This window comes from Phaethon lepturus, unplaced genomic scaffold (genome assembly GCF_000687285.1).
Source record: "Phaethon lepturus isolate BGI_N335 unplaced genomic scaffold, ASM68728v1 scaffold2364, whole genome shotgun sequence".
In the NCBI taxonomy this organism is placed as follows: Eukaryota; Metazoa; Chordata; class Aves; order Phaethontiformes; family Phaethontidae; genus Phaethon; species Phaethon lepturus.
Window position 1 is genome coordinate 49,526 of NW_010535283.1, and position 17,634 is coordinate 67,159.

At 37.4% G+C, this 17,634-nt stretch overlaps 1 protein-coding gene across 1 annotated transcript in view; it reads right to left on the reverse strand.

Annotated features, from left to right (window-relative positions):
* Positions 1–17,634, reverse strand: part of LOC104619753 (ryanodine receptor 2-like) — a gene marked incomplete at its 3' end in the record, with an annotated part of 101,790 nt that overhangs the window by 47,256 nt on the left and 36,900 nt on the right. Inside the window, exons 5-7 of the mRNA XM_010285745.1 lie at positions 11,160–11,234; positions 10,329–10,407; positions 9,070–9,182 (exon numbers count right to left, since the gene is read on the reverse strand). Coding sequence (XP_010284047.1) covers positions 9,070–9,182; positions 10,329–10,407; positions 11,160–11,234 — 267 coding nt within the window. The remainder of the gene's footprint in view (positions 1–9,069; positions 9,183–10,328; positions 10,408–11,159; positions 11,235–17,634) is intronic.

The following is a 17,634-nucleotide window of genomic DNA, read 5'->3' on the forward strand; positions in this document are numbered from 1 at the left end:
CTTTTACTCTGTTACTCCTGCCAGTGTTGCAGGTCTTTACAGTGAGTGGCAGAGGTGCTTTCTCTTCTCAGAATTCTTCGTGTGTGTGTGTGTGTTCCAACTAGTTCAGTGACATTATTGTCACAGAAAATCTAATCTCAAGGCATATTATATATCGCATCCATGCAAAATCCTTTGTCCCACACTGTCAGTCGGTTCCATTAATATGCTGTTAGTGCCAAGCAACATAACATTACATAAGATTATGGAACCAAGTGTTCTATAAATAAGCAGCTGCTTTGAAGTTTACCGTTTATCCTACCAGGTAATAATTTTTCAAGTGCAGTAACATTTAGACACTTTTATCAAAACTTTAAATTACTGGCAAGTAACTGTGTTTACACAGCAGCATTGGTCTGTTTCTGTACGTCGTGACCAAACGAACACCTCCTAGGTAAAACTATTAAATATGCAAAAGACAAAAATGACAAGGGATGTCAGAAGGGGGTAGATTCCCAGTGACATGGGCAGAGTCCGTCTGTCTCCCTGCCTGCACATCTTCTAGCTGTCCAGTGGTACAAGAAATAGCGCATCGGCTCACTCAGAGGGCTCCCACAACAGGCAGTGGCATACAAAGTCAGAGTTCGCACAAAAGCCACGCTTCCGCTGCACCAGCGTCATTTGGCACACGTAATGGAGGATGTTCAGTGAACAAACCACCACGTCACCTCTTATTTTCCCCTTACTGCAATTACATGACACAGTCAGTGGCAGACCAGGCTGAGAGACTGCAACCCCCAGCACACCTCCAGTCCCATTCTTGCCCTGCGGGCCTTAATTTTGTTAGCTTTCTTCTGAGATCGCGACACAGATTCTACTTAGGGACAATGAGGAATTCAACCAGTACAGGGAAGCAGGAGTATTACTTTTTTCAGAAAAACATGTCATTTGGGCTAGGCAGAAGAGGAAGAGGATAGATAACTCCTCTGTCATTTAGATCTGCCATCGCCAGACCACTGTGTGCTTTGTACAGGTTAATGAACTTATTTTCATACACAATTGCATCAGCTGACTCAGTGTTCCATTTTATAGATTGGACATTGAACAAAAATACATTGCTGACATCTCTCTTCAGAGAAACTGTTATTTTTATCCATTCATTTGACTCCAGTTGCAGCTCTGATTATAACCCAGATGTCTCAAGCTGAGTCACCAGAGAATTATTTCTTTAAAAAGTATGGTTTAAATGACCTAATACAACACATGACCACCACAGCAGAGAAATCAAGTATATCTTTGCAATTCTCTTCTTTCTTCCACTTCCCTAGATCGCTTGCTGCATCCTCCAATTTACAATTGAATGCAGGGGTCCTGATACCTACAATTCGGTAAGATATGGTGTTCACACCCTGAATATCATCCATAACAAAGAATAAAATGAAGCTTTGACCATGTAGTGGAAGTACTCTGTCAACGGACATTCAAGGCTTTAATTACATTAAATGTATAGAAAAAACCCCAACACAGATTAGAAATGCCAGTCTTAATCCTGCCATTGATGAACTTTTCAGTGCTATACTTAACAATCTCAGTGTTGTTTTAAAGCAATCTGCTGCCTGTCTGTAACTTATCTGGAGTTTATCTGCTTGGTTTTGTACTTTCAGCACAACACAACTATAAAAATGAAACAAATTCCATAATGCAATGTCCAGAATGTGGACATAATATTCACACTGATATCTGAACGGCCTCCATACCTACCACACAGATCTTTGCCAGCTGGCCTAACAGACTACCTGGCAGAAGTAGCAGGTTGCCATCATTGACAAGGACCACATGTAGGACCACCAGTAACAACATTTGCAAAGCAGGAACAGGTTGTGGTCAGGAATCTTGCTGTCTATTCTAATCCTGGTATGGGTCTTCAACATTACAGGCAGGCCCTTCAGCCTTCTGCCTCACCCCAATAATAATAAAATATCACCTGCACTTGAGTGTCCAGGCTCAAGTACAACACTAGATTTGTCTTCCCTACTAATAGGCTAATAATCTCCTAAACCAGCATTTAACCTGCCATAGGTTTTTAATCACTTTTCAGAATTAAATTATCGTATTTTATGAATACAGGATAACACCACAGTCTACAGGCAGCTTCTCAAGGTTAAACTCCAAGACTCAAATCTCCCAGAATATTACAGCTGAAGTTATCATCATGTTATAAACTCTGTACTACTCTGCAGAACAGTAACACAATCACATCTCTGTTCCTCGGTCCTCCAGAAGAACATAGTGTATTCAAAATCACTGGAGAGCTTAGGAATCAGATGGTAATTTCCACAAGAACTCTTCAGCAGTGATTGCAGCAGCATAGCTGCATTTACTATAGCTCTAAATAACTAGATGATGTATTTTAAATTTCACAGTCAGTCTGCATCAAAGTTTCTGGTCTCCAAAATATGCATGTGTGCAAAGTGAAAAACAAGTCTTATGAGGAGCGGCTGAGGGAACTGGAGTTGTTTAGTCTGGAGGAAAGGAGGCTGAGGGGAGACCCTATCGCGCTCTACTACTGCCTGAAAGGGGGTTGTGGCAAGGTGGGTGTCAGTCTCTTTTCCCAAGTAGCAAGTGAATGGCCTCAAGTTGTGCCAGGGGAGGTTTAGATTGGATATCAGGAAAAATTTAATCACTGAAAAAGTTGTCAAGCATTGGAACAGGCTGCTCAGGGAAGTGGTTGTGTCGCCACCCCTGGAGGTGTTTAAAAGTCATATAGATCTGGTGCTTAGGGACATGGTTTAGTGGTGGACTTGGCAGTGTTAATGGTTGGACTTGATCTTAAAGGACTTTTTCAGCCTAAATGATTCTATGATTAAAAAAGTAGAACTTTTGCTTCAGGCTTCCTCTTGGCTAAGGTGTGTCAATACTGACATCTCATCTAGCAGTATCTATTTCTACCTGCACTTTATATTATAGTATCTCTGCCTTCAATATCAGGTCATTCCAAATAGCGAGAATAGCAAAAGAAAAATAATAAAGAAAGTTAATTTTCTGCTATGTTTTGAGAACCGTGTAGAAGGCAGAGAACTTCCCAGAATGTTCAAGTACTGCACACAGTAACAGCATCAACCGCACTGCTGCAAAAGTTAGTACCAGCTGGTGCAGAGATGAAGGCTACAGGCATGATCCAATTCAATCTATTTCTCTTTGGTACACAGAGACTCTGACAGTCTTTGCTATTTCCCCTTTCCCTCTAACTATCTTCCAATTACTACAACAATCAGGGCAGAGAAGCAGTTTCAAACCATTTAGGTACTTATCGTGAATGACTCAAGAACCTCTGAGGCTTTTGCTTAATCAGCCTGAGACCAGGCAAAGCAAAACTGGAAGATGGCCACACTGGACATATCTCTATCTCAGGAAAGAAGTCAAAAAGCACATACCTGTATCTGTAACTAAAAAAAATAAAACACAAAAAACCTAAAACAAACCAACAAAAACAAAAAATCCACCACCAAAAACTATACTCCCTTTTTTTTTTATTAGGAAAGGAAAAAAATTTTGCATTAAAAAAAACAATGAATTAGCAAGCTTCAGCAAAAATCCGAAGGTTAAACTAGATGCACTGTCTCTAGAACCAAGAGAAAACCACTTGTTCTCTTCCTACTTATCAGGTGTCATTTCTATTAAAATTTACTACCTGAGTCAGCAAAAAAGTATTCTGTAACACTGAATATTATATTGACACTGTCAAAATAAATGAAAACATTCAGTCACAAGGAAGGGAGATACTGGAAAGAACTAGAAGTAATAAGTGCATCTGTGTAAAGTTTTTATATCATTAGTTCTTTGTGTTTACGCCTAAAAACAGCGAGACATTTGTATTCATTGAAGTATCTATGAATACTTTTTAAAAGTTTGAAAAATATGCGTAAACTTACATTGCAGAACAACAAATGACTAAGTTTTGACCCAAAGCAGGCAAAGCCCAGGAAATTTCAGATGGGTTTAAAGCTCTTAAAAATTCTAGTTTCTTTGCATTTCTCTTAAGTGGTTTAAACAGTTGGCCAGCAAAGCCACAAGCAAAGAGAATTTGATAAAGAATCACCAGTTCTATACTAGCCAAATCCAGCCCCTCCACTCAGCATAAATGCACCATCAGCCAAGTGAGAGTAGTAGCTGAAGCCCACAGATAAACAGAAATTAGAAATCAGCCATCGAGAATCATCTAGTCCACTATAACATAGCTGACAGCAGGCGATTGCAGATGCATGGCAGGAAACCATAAGGATCCCACAGCGGGTAGATGGGGGTAGTCTGCATTCCCCCTCTTTATATTAGCTCTCCTTCTGTGCTATAACCATGAAAAGCCTAAAGCCATCAGCAACTACGCTTCCAAATGATTATCATTCAGTATGATTAGACACAAGAGCTTTCATTAACAAAATATTAATTTTACAGAAGCAAGTATCAGAAGTTAGGAAATATCAAAGTAGGCTATAGAAAAAGAACGACTTCTGGTGAATGCATCATATTGCAGTCTTCAATGGCATGATCCTGTACAATATCCTCCACAAGTGCTGCCTCTTTGTATATAAAGGACAAAGGAGCTCACTTCACGAACAGCTGCTCAATGCTTTGTTTCCTCCTCAATCTTCAGTCTGCAGCCTCATGCTTTATTCAATATAGTCAATTCTTCAAAGCTTTGAAAAGAGAATTATTAATTTCCTCATAGGCTTTTCTCTTGCTACCAACAATAACAGCGTTTCACAAAACACAACAAATATTAATGATTTCATTTTCTCAAAACCCCAAAGGAGTAGCATTATAGCCTATTTTTCCAGTGGGAGTGGAGGTACGTAGATTACACTAAGAAATTTTCATTAATCTAGGATGCCCAATATGAGGTGACAAGGACATGTTTAATTCCCACTGTAGACTGCATTAGATCCAGTTTTAATGTTCAAGGCACATCTTCCATTCACCTCAGTTGCAGGTATCAAGACCGAGCAACTCTGCGATCTCAGCCTCTAGCAGAAGGAGGAGACCTCAGAGCCACAACTCAGATAAGGAGTATTCCTGGTAAGGCAGGAAGAGTTAGTGACCTCTTGAAAGCAAGTCTGGTATAAAAGATTATCTGCTCAGCAAATTCCACAGCAGAGCGTGGTACAGAATCTAATTCTACAGGAAAATAATTAACTATGCATTTTACCACCAATCCTCCACCTGCAATTCCCAGCTCGAAATTCCAACTTCAAAGCTGCTTCACCCCACAGCCTGCCTGCTACTCAGCCCTGACACATCCATCAAACTTTTATCAGCACTGAGATAGCATTCCATAAAAAGACAGTGTCACTGTGTATTTAAAAGATTTCATAGAATATATCAGTGCCATAATTTCCGCATTTTTGAAAGCCTGTGATTTTTCAAAATTTAAGAAAAATATTTTTATTTTATATAAATTTAGGTATTTATGTAATTTAGGTTTAATTTTCCGATATTAAGAAAAAAGAAATAAGCAAAAAAACCCCCACAGTTACAGTAGGTGGCATCACACCGACACCCATATGAACCACAGGTAGAGAAGGAAACTTTAAAACCCCTTTTCAGACATCTGCTGACAACCTTAGACAACTAAGACTACTAGCTTGACAGCTAGTAGATCGGGAAGATCTACTAGTCTCCACAACATTTCACATTGTATAAAGACTCTGTGGGAACCGCATTATGATCAGTGTAACAGAGCAGCTCAGCACTACCTTGTTCCACTCATTTCAGGTTTGTTGATGCAGATTCAAATTTTTCTTAAGAAAAAACTTTACTATTTTTCATCAAAAAATGAATTCTGGAATTGTGAATTTATACAGAAGAAAGCAAAGTCCAATTACAGAGTTTCATACTCTCAGGGAAAAAATGAAAGGGGAGGAAATAAAATTTAAAAATTTTTTTAGAAGTCACACACTGCTGTGTTCCCTGAAACTACTGCACCAACAAATGCTACGGATATTTAGAAGCTGTCCCAAATATTTAATAATAAATAAGTGTATTCAAACTAAGAGCTGCAAATGAACAATATATTTGATGCAAAAAGATCCAGAGGGAGTGCCTTTCCAATACTCAGGAACCTGACCTCCTGTTCAGGACAAGCGACAGCTATCAGCTCCACCTCTCAAATAATTTGATCTAATTTGGACAATATTATTTCTGAAAGGGAGCTCTGGCATCAGTTAACCACAACAAAAATCTTCAAAGAAAAGCTTACACTTCAAAGGAAAGTTTCCTATTAGTTTCATATTAGTTTCCAGTTAAAAAAAAAGTCATTTAAGTCAAGGAGGTAAACCTCAAGGCTTGTTCACAGATTTGCATAATGCAGCTGAAAATCAGCATTATAGTCAGGACAGCAACTGCATATGTTGCAGAAATTGTTGCATTACACCAAAATTTCCGCTCTGTATATTCAAAGTTGGGCTTTTTTCTCCTTTCCTGACTGACTTCTTAGCTGGATAACACTGACCCCACTGATATTAATTTTCACATTTATCTTCATTATGCATTTTGTATTTCAACTTCATGTCTAAAGATTTTTTTTTAATTGTGTTTAAAAGACTAAGTTACCCAGAGGCTTCATGAATTTGAAAGAAATTACAATTAATTGAATTTCTAAACTATTAAAAATTGGCAATTTTGAAAGCAATCATGGTATATAATTAACAATCGTCAAACCTCAGTGGAGGGGTACATGCTAATGTGTACAAGCTGGGGAAACATGCTGGAAATATTACATCTGTTCATCAGCCTGCACTGCCTCAAGAAAGAAAACAAAGCAACTCTGGCTTGAACTTAAATGGTGGCAATATTTATAACAGACCATCTTTTCACTCTATGCTAAGCCTGTTCAGCAGAGCCAAGTTTTCTCTTTGAAGGATCTGGCAGTAGCGTAGCTCACGTATTATACAATGTCACAAGCACTTATGCAAAGCTACAGAGAAAAATAAGCATCCAAAATCCCATTGTATAGGTAGGGATAATGAGAATCAGAGCAACAGAATGACTTGCCCAGGGACATTGCTGTGAGTCAAAAAAACAGAAAAAATCTGCACCTCTGGACTTTTAGCTTACTATTTTAACACTAAGCTTCCTATCAGTTTAGCACTTCTTCCCTGCAATTAACAACACAACTCTTCAGGGCAAGAACTGAAGTCAATGTCCCAAAATCTTTATTTGATAGAAAGCAGGGAAGGGACACTATTGGACGGTCCTGATATTTTCTTACTACTTTAATAGTGACTGCCAACCAAATTAAGTCTAAACACTAATCTACAGACTGCACTGAGATCATAAAGTCACAAAGTCAGTAGGAAAAAAAATTATGTAATTAAGCTGCACTCAGACAACTGGAAGACTAACCTATGAAGCAGACATATTTCTGCTCTCCCCTTATATTATGCAAATTAAATGAAGTTCTGACTACATTTTGAAAAAGAAATGCCCCGTGAATGGACTCTACTCATCTGTTATTTTTACATACATGTCTTTGCCCCAGGATTGTTAACCTGTTTGTCTTAATTTGGAGATTATTAGCAAGCTGCTTGAAAACATAGAGCAATAGAAAAAGGTGACATTCCAATCCTATTCCTAGCAGCATATAGGCATAGAATGTTTGAAAGAAAAACTTACCTTTTCCTAAGGTTTTAACTTTAAGTACACAATGTACATAAACATAACTCTCAGCACCCTGCTAAATATCACTCTCTGTCAAGGGATCTATCCCAGGAACTCCTCACCCATAGAAAAACTGCTCCTCAACTGGATTCAATACAGTCCATTTGGTCTCACTACCCAAGCGGATTCATAAAAATAACTTTATCTCTCCACAGTCTTAACTATTGTAAGAGATACCAGTTGCTACATTCCTTTAAGTGTTGTAGACAATAGGGTCTATAACATGACTCTGCAGTCAAAATGAAAATACTGTGATTATTTTCAAAGGTACATCCTTTGAAGTTGTTTTGTAGATGGCCTAATGGATCAAGACTAACAGTTTAAGATGGAGAGACAGCTTTCCTGAAAAAATACTCACTCATTTTGGTAACTGGCTAATTCAGTCTTTAGCAACTGTTCCAATTTTCATAAATTTTATTTACAGTTCTAATATAACTACTGAGTACGTAGGAAACACACAAATATTTTTATAATTATGAAGCTATGTAGTTCACCAGCTCTTAATTTAGTCTGGAAAAACATCTGTTCATAAAAATATGGGGCTGAGTGCATGTAAGAGCAAAATTAACTTACTGAATCCTTGCTCCTTCTTGCTATCAAACAAGAGCTGAATAACTCAAATAGGTTTACTAACTATTCATTAAAATCTAGCTCTACACCATTTTACAAATATAATACAGAGATTCAAATATCAAGAATATAGATTTGTGTTCTTTCTTTCTACACTGAAAATATAATTTATTTTTAGTCTATTGATATTTTGCATGGAAGACACAGTATATGCGTTAACACCACGTGTTGAGGAAAGTCAGTCTCTGCAGTCAGCATCATGTCTCTTACTGTATAGAAGTACATATGATAGGCTTGAGAATCAACAGTTGAGGCACAAACCCTAAATAATATAAAAGGCTGAGCTGATTCACTAATTAGAGGGCAGAAAGTATGAGTTCTTAATCCTAAGAAAATATGGAGGTTTTAAAGCCGACAAAATGCTATGTAGCTAAGTTAAACATTCCAAATTTTTGGTATAAAGTTTTAATTCATATATGACAGTGCTGTTAACCTCTGAACATTCATAAGGACTCTAAACACCTCAATTATGCAATTTGGACAGATTTCTTTTTTCTATTTTTTTCTTCAGTAGTAAATTTTTCGACTTCTATTCCATTATTGAAATTTTCCAGACCTTCAGTGTCTTGGTTTGCAAAATGGTATCAAATACCTGTTTAAAACACCTTAAGCTATATTTTTGTAAAGGTAGAAATGTAGGCCAGACTTTAGTATAACACTTTTATTACCTGTTTTTTCTGTAGAGGAAACACTATACAGATGGTGTATAGTCTTACAGAAGTAAAAGTAAAGTCTTACAGAACTTACCAAGTATCTTTCTGAAGAGACACTGACTAAAATAAGATCATCTCCAACACGCACTTTTTCTCCTTCTGATCGTTGCTTGGAAGCAGGATGAATGGTCCACCAGCATGCCTCACCTATATCATTATTGAGTAACAGCAGAAAGACATTAGAAAGAAAATGCCCAACATTATTGCCATTACTTTCACATCTCAATCTTAAAGTTCTGACACAGTTTTCAGTTGGGTAAACCAAGTGTCCATGTGTTTTCAACAACTAATACTGTTCCTGCACCACCCTACCAGAAACTCAACTAGAAATAACACACATATGCAGAAGACAGCCAGACCTCTGGAACAGTGATTCCAGAGTTGAGTAAGGAGGCGTCTCTCTGTGTTCTCCAAGCAACCTAGTCCAAGGCTGCTTTTGCTAAAGAGCTTCCCTGTTCACCTTCGTTCCAGGTTCTGGGAAAGACATGGAAGAATATTCTGCCAAGAATTAGGACAAAGAAGTGGAGCAACACATCATTAAGGGCAATAAAAATAAGCATCTACAATATGGCTTAAAATAATATTTGAAAGATCTCATAAATCCAAATTCAATTATGTTCTTCCACTTCCACTGACTGTTAGTGTCTCTAATTCCCTATAATATTTATAAGTATTAAAACCACATATTTTGTTCCATGATAAACCTTGCTTTCAGATATACTTCTTGAAGGAAAAACATGCTTTTCAGAAGAAACCTCTTCGATCTTGGAACAAACTGTTCAATTGTTGCAGTTATTACTGTTATTACTCCTAGCTAAAGCAAGGCTTTAGAAAACAAGCAAACTTATTATTTCTAATTAAGCAATTACACCAAACTGATGTCATTGTAAAAAACTGCATCAGTCTTAAAAATACAAATACATCCAAGTCACCAGCAGTTCTGCCACTTTAATAGAAACTTTATTTAAAATAATACAAGTTTTAAAAATTCACAGCAGAAGGCTTATACAGGAATACCTATTCGGGAATATTCCTTTACTTATACTCAATATTATATATTTATATTTAAATATCAATAGATATGTTTATCTCTCATAGAAAACAAATTACATAATCTATTAGAAAATGTAAAGATAAGCTACTGAATATGTAAAACATGGAAATATTAAGCTTTGTATCTTTAGTCTTTAAAATAGTCTTAATTTTTACATTATTTATATGTATTTATAAGTCTCTCCCAATTTTTAGACTGAAGGTATTCTTCATTACATAGTCTTTCAAACTAGTCTTTACCTGTTGTGTCCTCTTGCAATCCTACATCAAATGCCAGCTTATCCATCGAAGATCGAGATGTAGAGAGGCAGCATAGATACTATCAAAAGAAAAAAGCATGCATTGCTAGTTCTGCTCATGCCTGATAATCCACTGAAATATAAAAAGCCATCAGCCTCTTAACACAGGATTAACTATTCTTAAATTATCCCCATTAGTTACCATCAAGAATATATATGCCCAATACACTGAATGGCACTCAAGGAAACAGAGATACATGTTCTAAAATAACCGCTCAGTCTATCCAGGTTATCTTTCCACTGATACGGGAATTGTGAGAGTGGAAATAAAGGAGCTGGCTGCATTGAAGTTCAGCTCCATGAAGCCACACTTGTAGTTAAGGAGTTTAGAACCCATATAATTCATCAGGGAACTGAAGAGCAAGGCTTCTGTCCAAAATATGTGCAAGAAGGAATTTCCCTTTCCACTCAGTCTCCAACGTATGTTCAAGTTGTCAGCCAGATGCCAGCTGTGGATTCAGTCACATCTTATGCAATATGCAATTTCCAAGGGAAAAGAAATGAGAAATCACCAGCTCAAAACAGACTGACAAACAGAGAACTCATCACTATGGAGCCAGACTTAGTTTTAGCAAGTACCCAGACATGACCAGCTTGGTTTCGTATTTCCAAGCATCTACCCTTCACAAAGGTTTCCATTAGCCACAGGTAAAATGCCTCACTGATGTGAATAATTCTCCAGATATCAATAAATGGCAATAGCCTGAGCACTTGCAAACATAACTTTCATACAAAAAGGAAATTGTTGCTGCTATCAACTCCTGTTACGTACCATGCCACTGTAGGAATGGCGCAGCAGGATTGCGTGCCCATAGAGTAGTGTTCGATGACCACCACCTTGTGCGGACTGAAAGATAAAAGAGAAGTGATATACTGGTACACTGTAATGAAATCAGGCCTTCTGAGAAATAAAAAAGAAATCCACATCACTTGCTGGACAATCTGTATTTTCCCTGTGACAGAGAAGTCTATTTCTTGATAAAATGCTATTCAGGGATTAGTTCAAGAAGGTAGTTTTATAAATGTGTTCTCGTTAGTTTTGATTGGATGTGTTCCTGTGCAAGCTGCCCTAGGTGACCCTGCCTTGGCAGGGGGGTTGGACCAGGTGATCTTCAGAGGTCCCTTCCAACCCCTTCCATTCTGTGATTCTGTGTGATTCTGATTGTCTCTTAATACCTTGACCTTTTCAGTCCTTCAGGGAGATCTAAGGTAGAATTTAGACAGGTGAATATAGAATCTACTGATGACTTCTAATAGAATTGCTCAATTCACTGATGAGGGAAAATGGTGTACTTTGTACCATCACCAGTTTCGTATAAAAATATATTCTAGAAGACTGAATCCTTCTTCCTCAGGCTGAAAGCAGGCAGTCTCTGGAGAAGAGCAGCTTCGATGTATGTCACACTACCCTCTACACCCTTATTTAATGTCCCATTTTCCTTCCAACTGATACACTTTTCTGTACAGAAAGTATGCAGATGGAGCTTCTGAAGTATTGTCCCTGTTTTACCAGAAAGTAGTAATGATATATCAACCACACTGAGTATCATCAAGTTCCAGACTGCTTGCCCCAGAGTGTTTTAAATACTATCAGACAGAATTCTTTATCTGCTAGGCCAGGTAAGTGCTCAAAGATATCCAAGCTAACTCAACAGGATTTGGGGGTTATGAAAATTCAGAAATCATGCCCAATGAGGAATGCAGCATAGATCTTGAGTGAAAGAAAATTAAAGTAATAAGATTCACTTTTATCCCAAGAAACAGCAACCATTTTTTTCCACAATATTTTCATTACAGTTTCTATTTACCTATAATCACTTTAACCACTCATGAAAGAATAAATTTTGTTAAAGCATGAGTAACCTTTCAACTTCTGCTGAAGATTTATGAATTCTTTAGACTGAGATGCAGCTGACTGACATTGGTCAGGAGCAGAGACTGTCAGACGAGCGTATATTCCTCTGACAAATGATCTCACATAACATTATGCACATCACACTCTTCAAGCAATATTGATAAATACATGTTTTTGAGTCTATAAATGTGACAACTCCATAGGTAGTATTATTCTTTCATATAGGACTCCCAATTTAATTTCTTATATACAGCATTTATACCCTGTCCTTTATCACAGTAGCATGACCTTCTGTTTGACTAGAGCATCAGATTAATTACAAAATAAATTGGAAACAATCATCCTATGTTATCTCTCTGGCAGTTTCATTTCAGCACCAAAGATCAATTTCACTGAATGGCTATGGTGGCAACACACAATTATTTCCTCTCCTCATTTACTGGTTGTCTTTTATCCATTAGCATAATATTTGTTGATTTTTTAGTTACTTGGTCAATGAAAAGAAAAAAAGAGGACTAGGTGGTGAAAAAGCGAGCACTTAAAAAAAATACTGTAGCACCTTTAAGAAACTGCCAGAAATTTCTGGCTTTTATGTTTCATGAGAAGAGAGCATCTTGATGGACACAAGATATATTTTGACTTTCAACAAACTGCTCAGCAGTCAAAATGCAAGGAGGCACATTCAATGACGACTCTGGAAGACTGAATGATATGTATTTTTATTAAGAAGGAATAAAAGCTATGGTCTTTGTCACAAACACAGTCCTGACAGCAAGACATGAAGTTTTAGCTTTGAACTACCATCACTACCACCATTTTTTCCAAAGGCACAAGAAAAGAATGAGACATTTGATGACAGGTTCCAAAGATAAATGCTGAATGTCTGGGGCTCATCACATTGGGGAAGAGGGGAAAAAAACTGCTGTGAACATACTGCCTTACGAACAATTCAGGTTTGCCCAGAAGCTTCATCAATAGCAGGCATAGCTAACCAACCAACCAAGTCACTAATATGGATAAAAGTTTCAAATTTCACTGATACTTTTATTAAAATTATTCTGTGTTACTAGCCATAAATTTGATATGTAACATACAGATTTGGTTGCCTGTTGTACAAAAGATGAGAGGAATAGTGTGATCAACAAAATCACAGCTATGTTAGCTTGTCCTTGTTTTGGCCATATTGATTTGTCGGTCTAGCACCTATTTTGTTAAATGCCCCTTCGTAGCCGAACAGGAGAAAGGTTGGCTTTCAGTCACTTTTGTGAAAAATGAAGGAATGGCTTTTTTAGATAATTTTTCCCAATTTGCCCATTAAAAAAATGCAAGCACTTTCGCTGTTTCTGTTTCTTAGACAGAAAACAGAGAGTTGCAAAAAACATTTGAAGCAGTTTCCACTTAAAGGTTTCTGAGAGGCAATTCTAATCAAGCCATCCACATGCAGAGAAAGTGAAAAGATGAAACACAGAAAAACACATAAGAGACTGAAAGAGAAAACTGGTACTATGAAACTGCCTTCTATTTTGGAGCCTGCCTTCCAGGATATGTACATACCTCTAAGTTAATTTCCTATTCTAGAGGCTCATTTCATAACTAAATACTCAGCATTTACCTTTATGCCAGAAACTGCATGGTAAGTGGCTGTTGGCCCATGATTATCTACTGAAAGTCTTTGATTTTCAAAATACTCCATTTCCTACTTAGAATGTCCCAGAGAATTGTAAATTTTCCACATGTTAAAGAAAAAAGATAAAGTAAAATACATTTGAAAGTTAAAAATCAGACTTCCACGGCAAAGATGCAACATTCCAAGGTTAGGTGTGCCACTGAAGTTCTACCAAGTTTCTAGTAATAATTCAAATAATAATATTTCAGAAGACACTGCAATTAAGACTTCTTGGAAGCCACAATCCTGACTAATTCAATCTGTAAAGCCCACAGATTTTTGCACAAGTATATGAATGGCATTATAATGCAAGCAAGTTTCTAACCACCACATTATTTATCGTGAGTCTTATTTGCTTTATGTTTTTTAATTCCAATTTTCAGAGTAATTTCTAAGTTGGACAATACGTTCCCTGAATAAAACCAGGCTGAAGAAAAATACATTTGTGTTCAAAGAAGAATTTATCCATTGAAGGTCTACAAGCTATGTCATTCAGGAGTATCAATTATATGAGAGCAAAACTCTTTTCATTTTGTCATCCAAGAATTTGGGATTTAGAATAGGACTTGAAAAGTCTTCAGAACTGGTAAACACTACAGTCAATAAATTGAGTTCTAAAGTATATAGGGCAAAACCACACTGCTTGTGAAAACTTCATATAGAACTGCCCACCTATAGTCTAATATTTCTGCAGCTGAAATACAAGATTAATTCGGAGTCACCTCATTACCCAAAAGCCATTGATGAGGCAAAGGCAATTTAGAATACAGCAACAACAATTAGAGCTGAAGAAATTAACATTCAAAATAAATGAAGAGCTTTCAAGTTCAATGCATTATTAGACCAGGCAATGAGAATAGACTACTAAGATCTGAGCTGCTTAATTTGATCTAAAGACAAAAACAAAAAAGGAAAATAAGTTTAAATTGGGAAATATTCTTTTCCTTGTTTTCTTAATAGAAATAGGATTAAAATGCCAAAAAGAACTTAAAAATTACAACCTACAAACTAGTAAAATGTGCAAGTGATGGAAGCCGCATAACATGAAATATTTATTAGATTGAACAAAAATTTATGTATTTTACTGTGAATACCAATCCTGCAGTAAGCTATGTTATACATAACGCAACAAACCCTTTATATCTGTACAATTTTGTATATACACAACCATCATATGTACAGACATGCAGTCACCTGACAGATTCTCATTGACATTAATTCACACAGTAGCACTTGCATCACTGTGCTTATGGCTGCATTTCTACACTTCTGGCCATACATGAGAAGCTGCAGGAAATTAATCATGGTGACATTGAACAAGTGTTTGGGAGCCATTTGTGCTTCTGGGAACCTCAATTACAATGAGAATTTTTAGAAACTAGTGAATACCCTGTGGCATCCAAGGAGATTTTAAGTCATCTATTCTTTTCAAAAGAACAGCCTTATTTCTACTAGCAACAACATTTCTTAGACCAATGAGTACTCTACTGCAAGCAAATGCCAACATTGCTTTGATGACTTTTCTTCATAGGCCTACACAATCTCCAAATGTATGAAAATGGAAAAAGCTACGAGCTTCAGGGGGGTACCAGAGAAAGGCAAACATGTGAAAGCATGTAATCAAACAGGATAGTTATTTCAGTCTTTCCTGCATGTACAGATGAAACTTTCATAACTCCGGCATTATTCAGAAATCTAATGCTTGAGAAAGCCTCATAGCAAGTGCATTTAGCACGTGGCTATTGAGACAATTTTAGTCACCCATGAAAGCAATTTAAAAATACTGAATGTGCCACAAGAACACAGGAACTGAACTACACTCTCTAGAAAATCATACAAGATAACACAGTGAATTTTTAAGAACAATGTAATGCTTTTCCTGCCTCATTCCATGATGAGCCCATAACAGCAGAATGGAATTGGTGGCACATGCTATAGGGAAAATGAAAGTACAAAGACTAGATTGTAAGGAAGTATAGTTTTGATGGACTTAAAAATCAAGTGAAACAAGACATCAGTAGTAAATCCTTCAAAAGTGCAATCCATATAATTTATAGTAATGGTAAATTACAACCTAACTGCAAGGAGTTGCTTAGACCCCGCCATAGGAAACACCAGATCAAATGGTCTAGATGGAGCTTAGGACCACTCAATATTGCTCTGAATGCGTTTCTAAAAAATACTACGCAACCATTTTCGTGGCACTGAAAATTTTTAACACGTGAGAGCGGCTGTACAGTGAAAGAAGTAATGTGCTCCCTGTTTTTCTTCACAGGTGTTTTCCAAGGCAAAAACTGCAGAATAACATTAAAAGTTTCAAATATGATTTTTAGTGGCTATTTCATATGTACACTGGAGTAAAACAATGTCCTTTAAAGCACTGAGTACTTACACTTCATTAAAATGGAGGAAGCCCCTGAAACAAAGCCTAAGTTGACGCTTTACTGCCAAAGCCAATTGGGAAATCAATGCTTACTGAATTTATTGTTGTCACAGACTTAAAATGCCAATAGCAACTTAAAACTGCAACATGTAGTAATGGAACAGTGATTTCAAAACGCATCAACTTGTTTTTTAAAATAAAAATTTGGCTGATTTCAATATTTAAACATCAGTGTGACACATTTGGATGAGGGGAAAAGCTAATTGTTTCTACCAGTGATGGCACATCTTACAGAGGACACCTGTACTTCCATAAAACCACTTGCAAACAGAAATGCAAAAGCATTATTTTCTCTGTCACGAGTGTGTTGTAAGTTTCATGAAGCTCCGTATTTTATTTCTAACATATACTGTTAGAAAACTACAGAATGAGGAAAAAATAATCCTATCTCTACATCTACCCTTAGTTCAAAGGTAGAAGCTGAAGTACATAATTAAACACATAACATCCTACAGCTACCTTCTTTGAACCCTTTTAAATTAAAAATGATCGCCACCACAAAAATAAACCAAGCAGGAAATTGCACCCACCAGTGATGGAACCTTCTCAAAGTACCTTCCCTGAGACTGACTTTGGGGCTGTCAAATTTCCCATTCATTACATTCTCAAATTGTGTTTTGATCCATTAGAAAAAGAAATAAAATAGGAAATGTGGGTCTGAACACCAGTATTGGCTTGAAAAAAATCAACTACCATGCGTCCTGAGTAAAAGTGTATTTAGGCCCTGGAGTATGCTGTTTAATTTAAGCAAATTAAAGGCTCCCATTTAGTAATCTGCAAGTGTCTTGGTTTCAGCCAGGATGGAGTTAATTTTCTTCACAGAAGCCGGTGTGAGGCTGTGCTTTGGATTTGGGATGAGAAAGTGTTGATAAGGTGCTGATGTTTTGAGTTGTTGCTGAGCAGTCAAGGACAGTCCAGCTTCTCGTGCTGGGCTGCCCGCGGGCGGACTGGGGGTGCTCGGGGAGGTGGGAGGGGACACGGCCAGGACAGCTGGCCCAGGCTGGCCAGAGGGATATTCCCTACCATATGACGTCATGCCCAGTTCATAAAGCTGGGGGAAGAAGGAGGAAAGGGTGGAAGAACGTTCACAGTGATGGCATCCGTCTTCCCAAGAAACCATTACATGTGATGCAGCCCTGCTTCCCTGGGGATGGCTGAGCACCTGCCTGCCCGTGGGGAGCGGTGAGTGGATTCCTTGGTTTGCTTTGCTTGCGTGTGTGGCTTTTGCTTTGCCTGTTAAACTGTCTTTATCTCAAACCATGAGTTTTCTCACTTTTACTCTT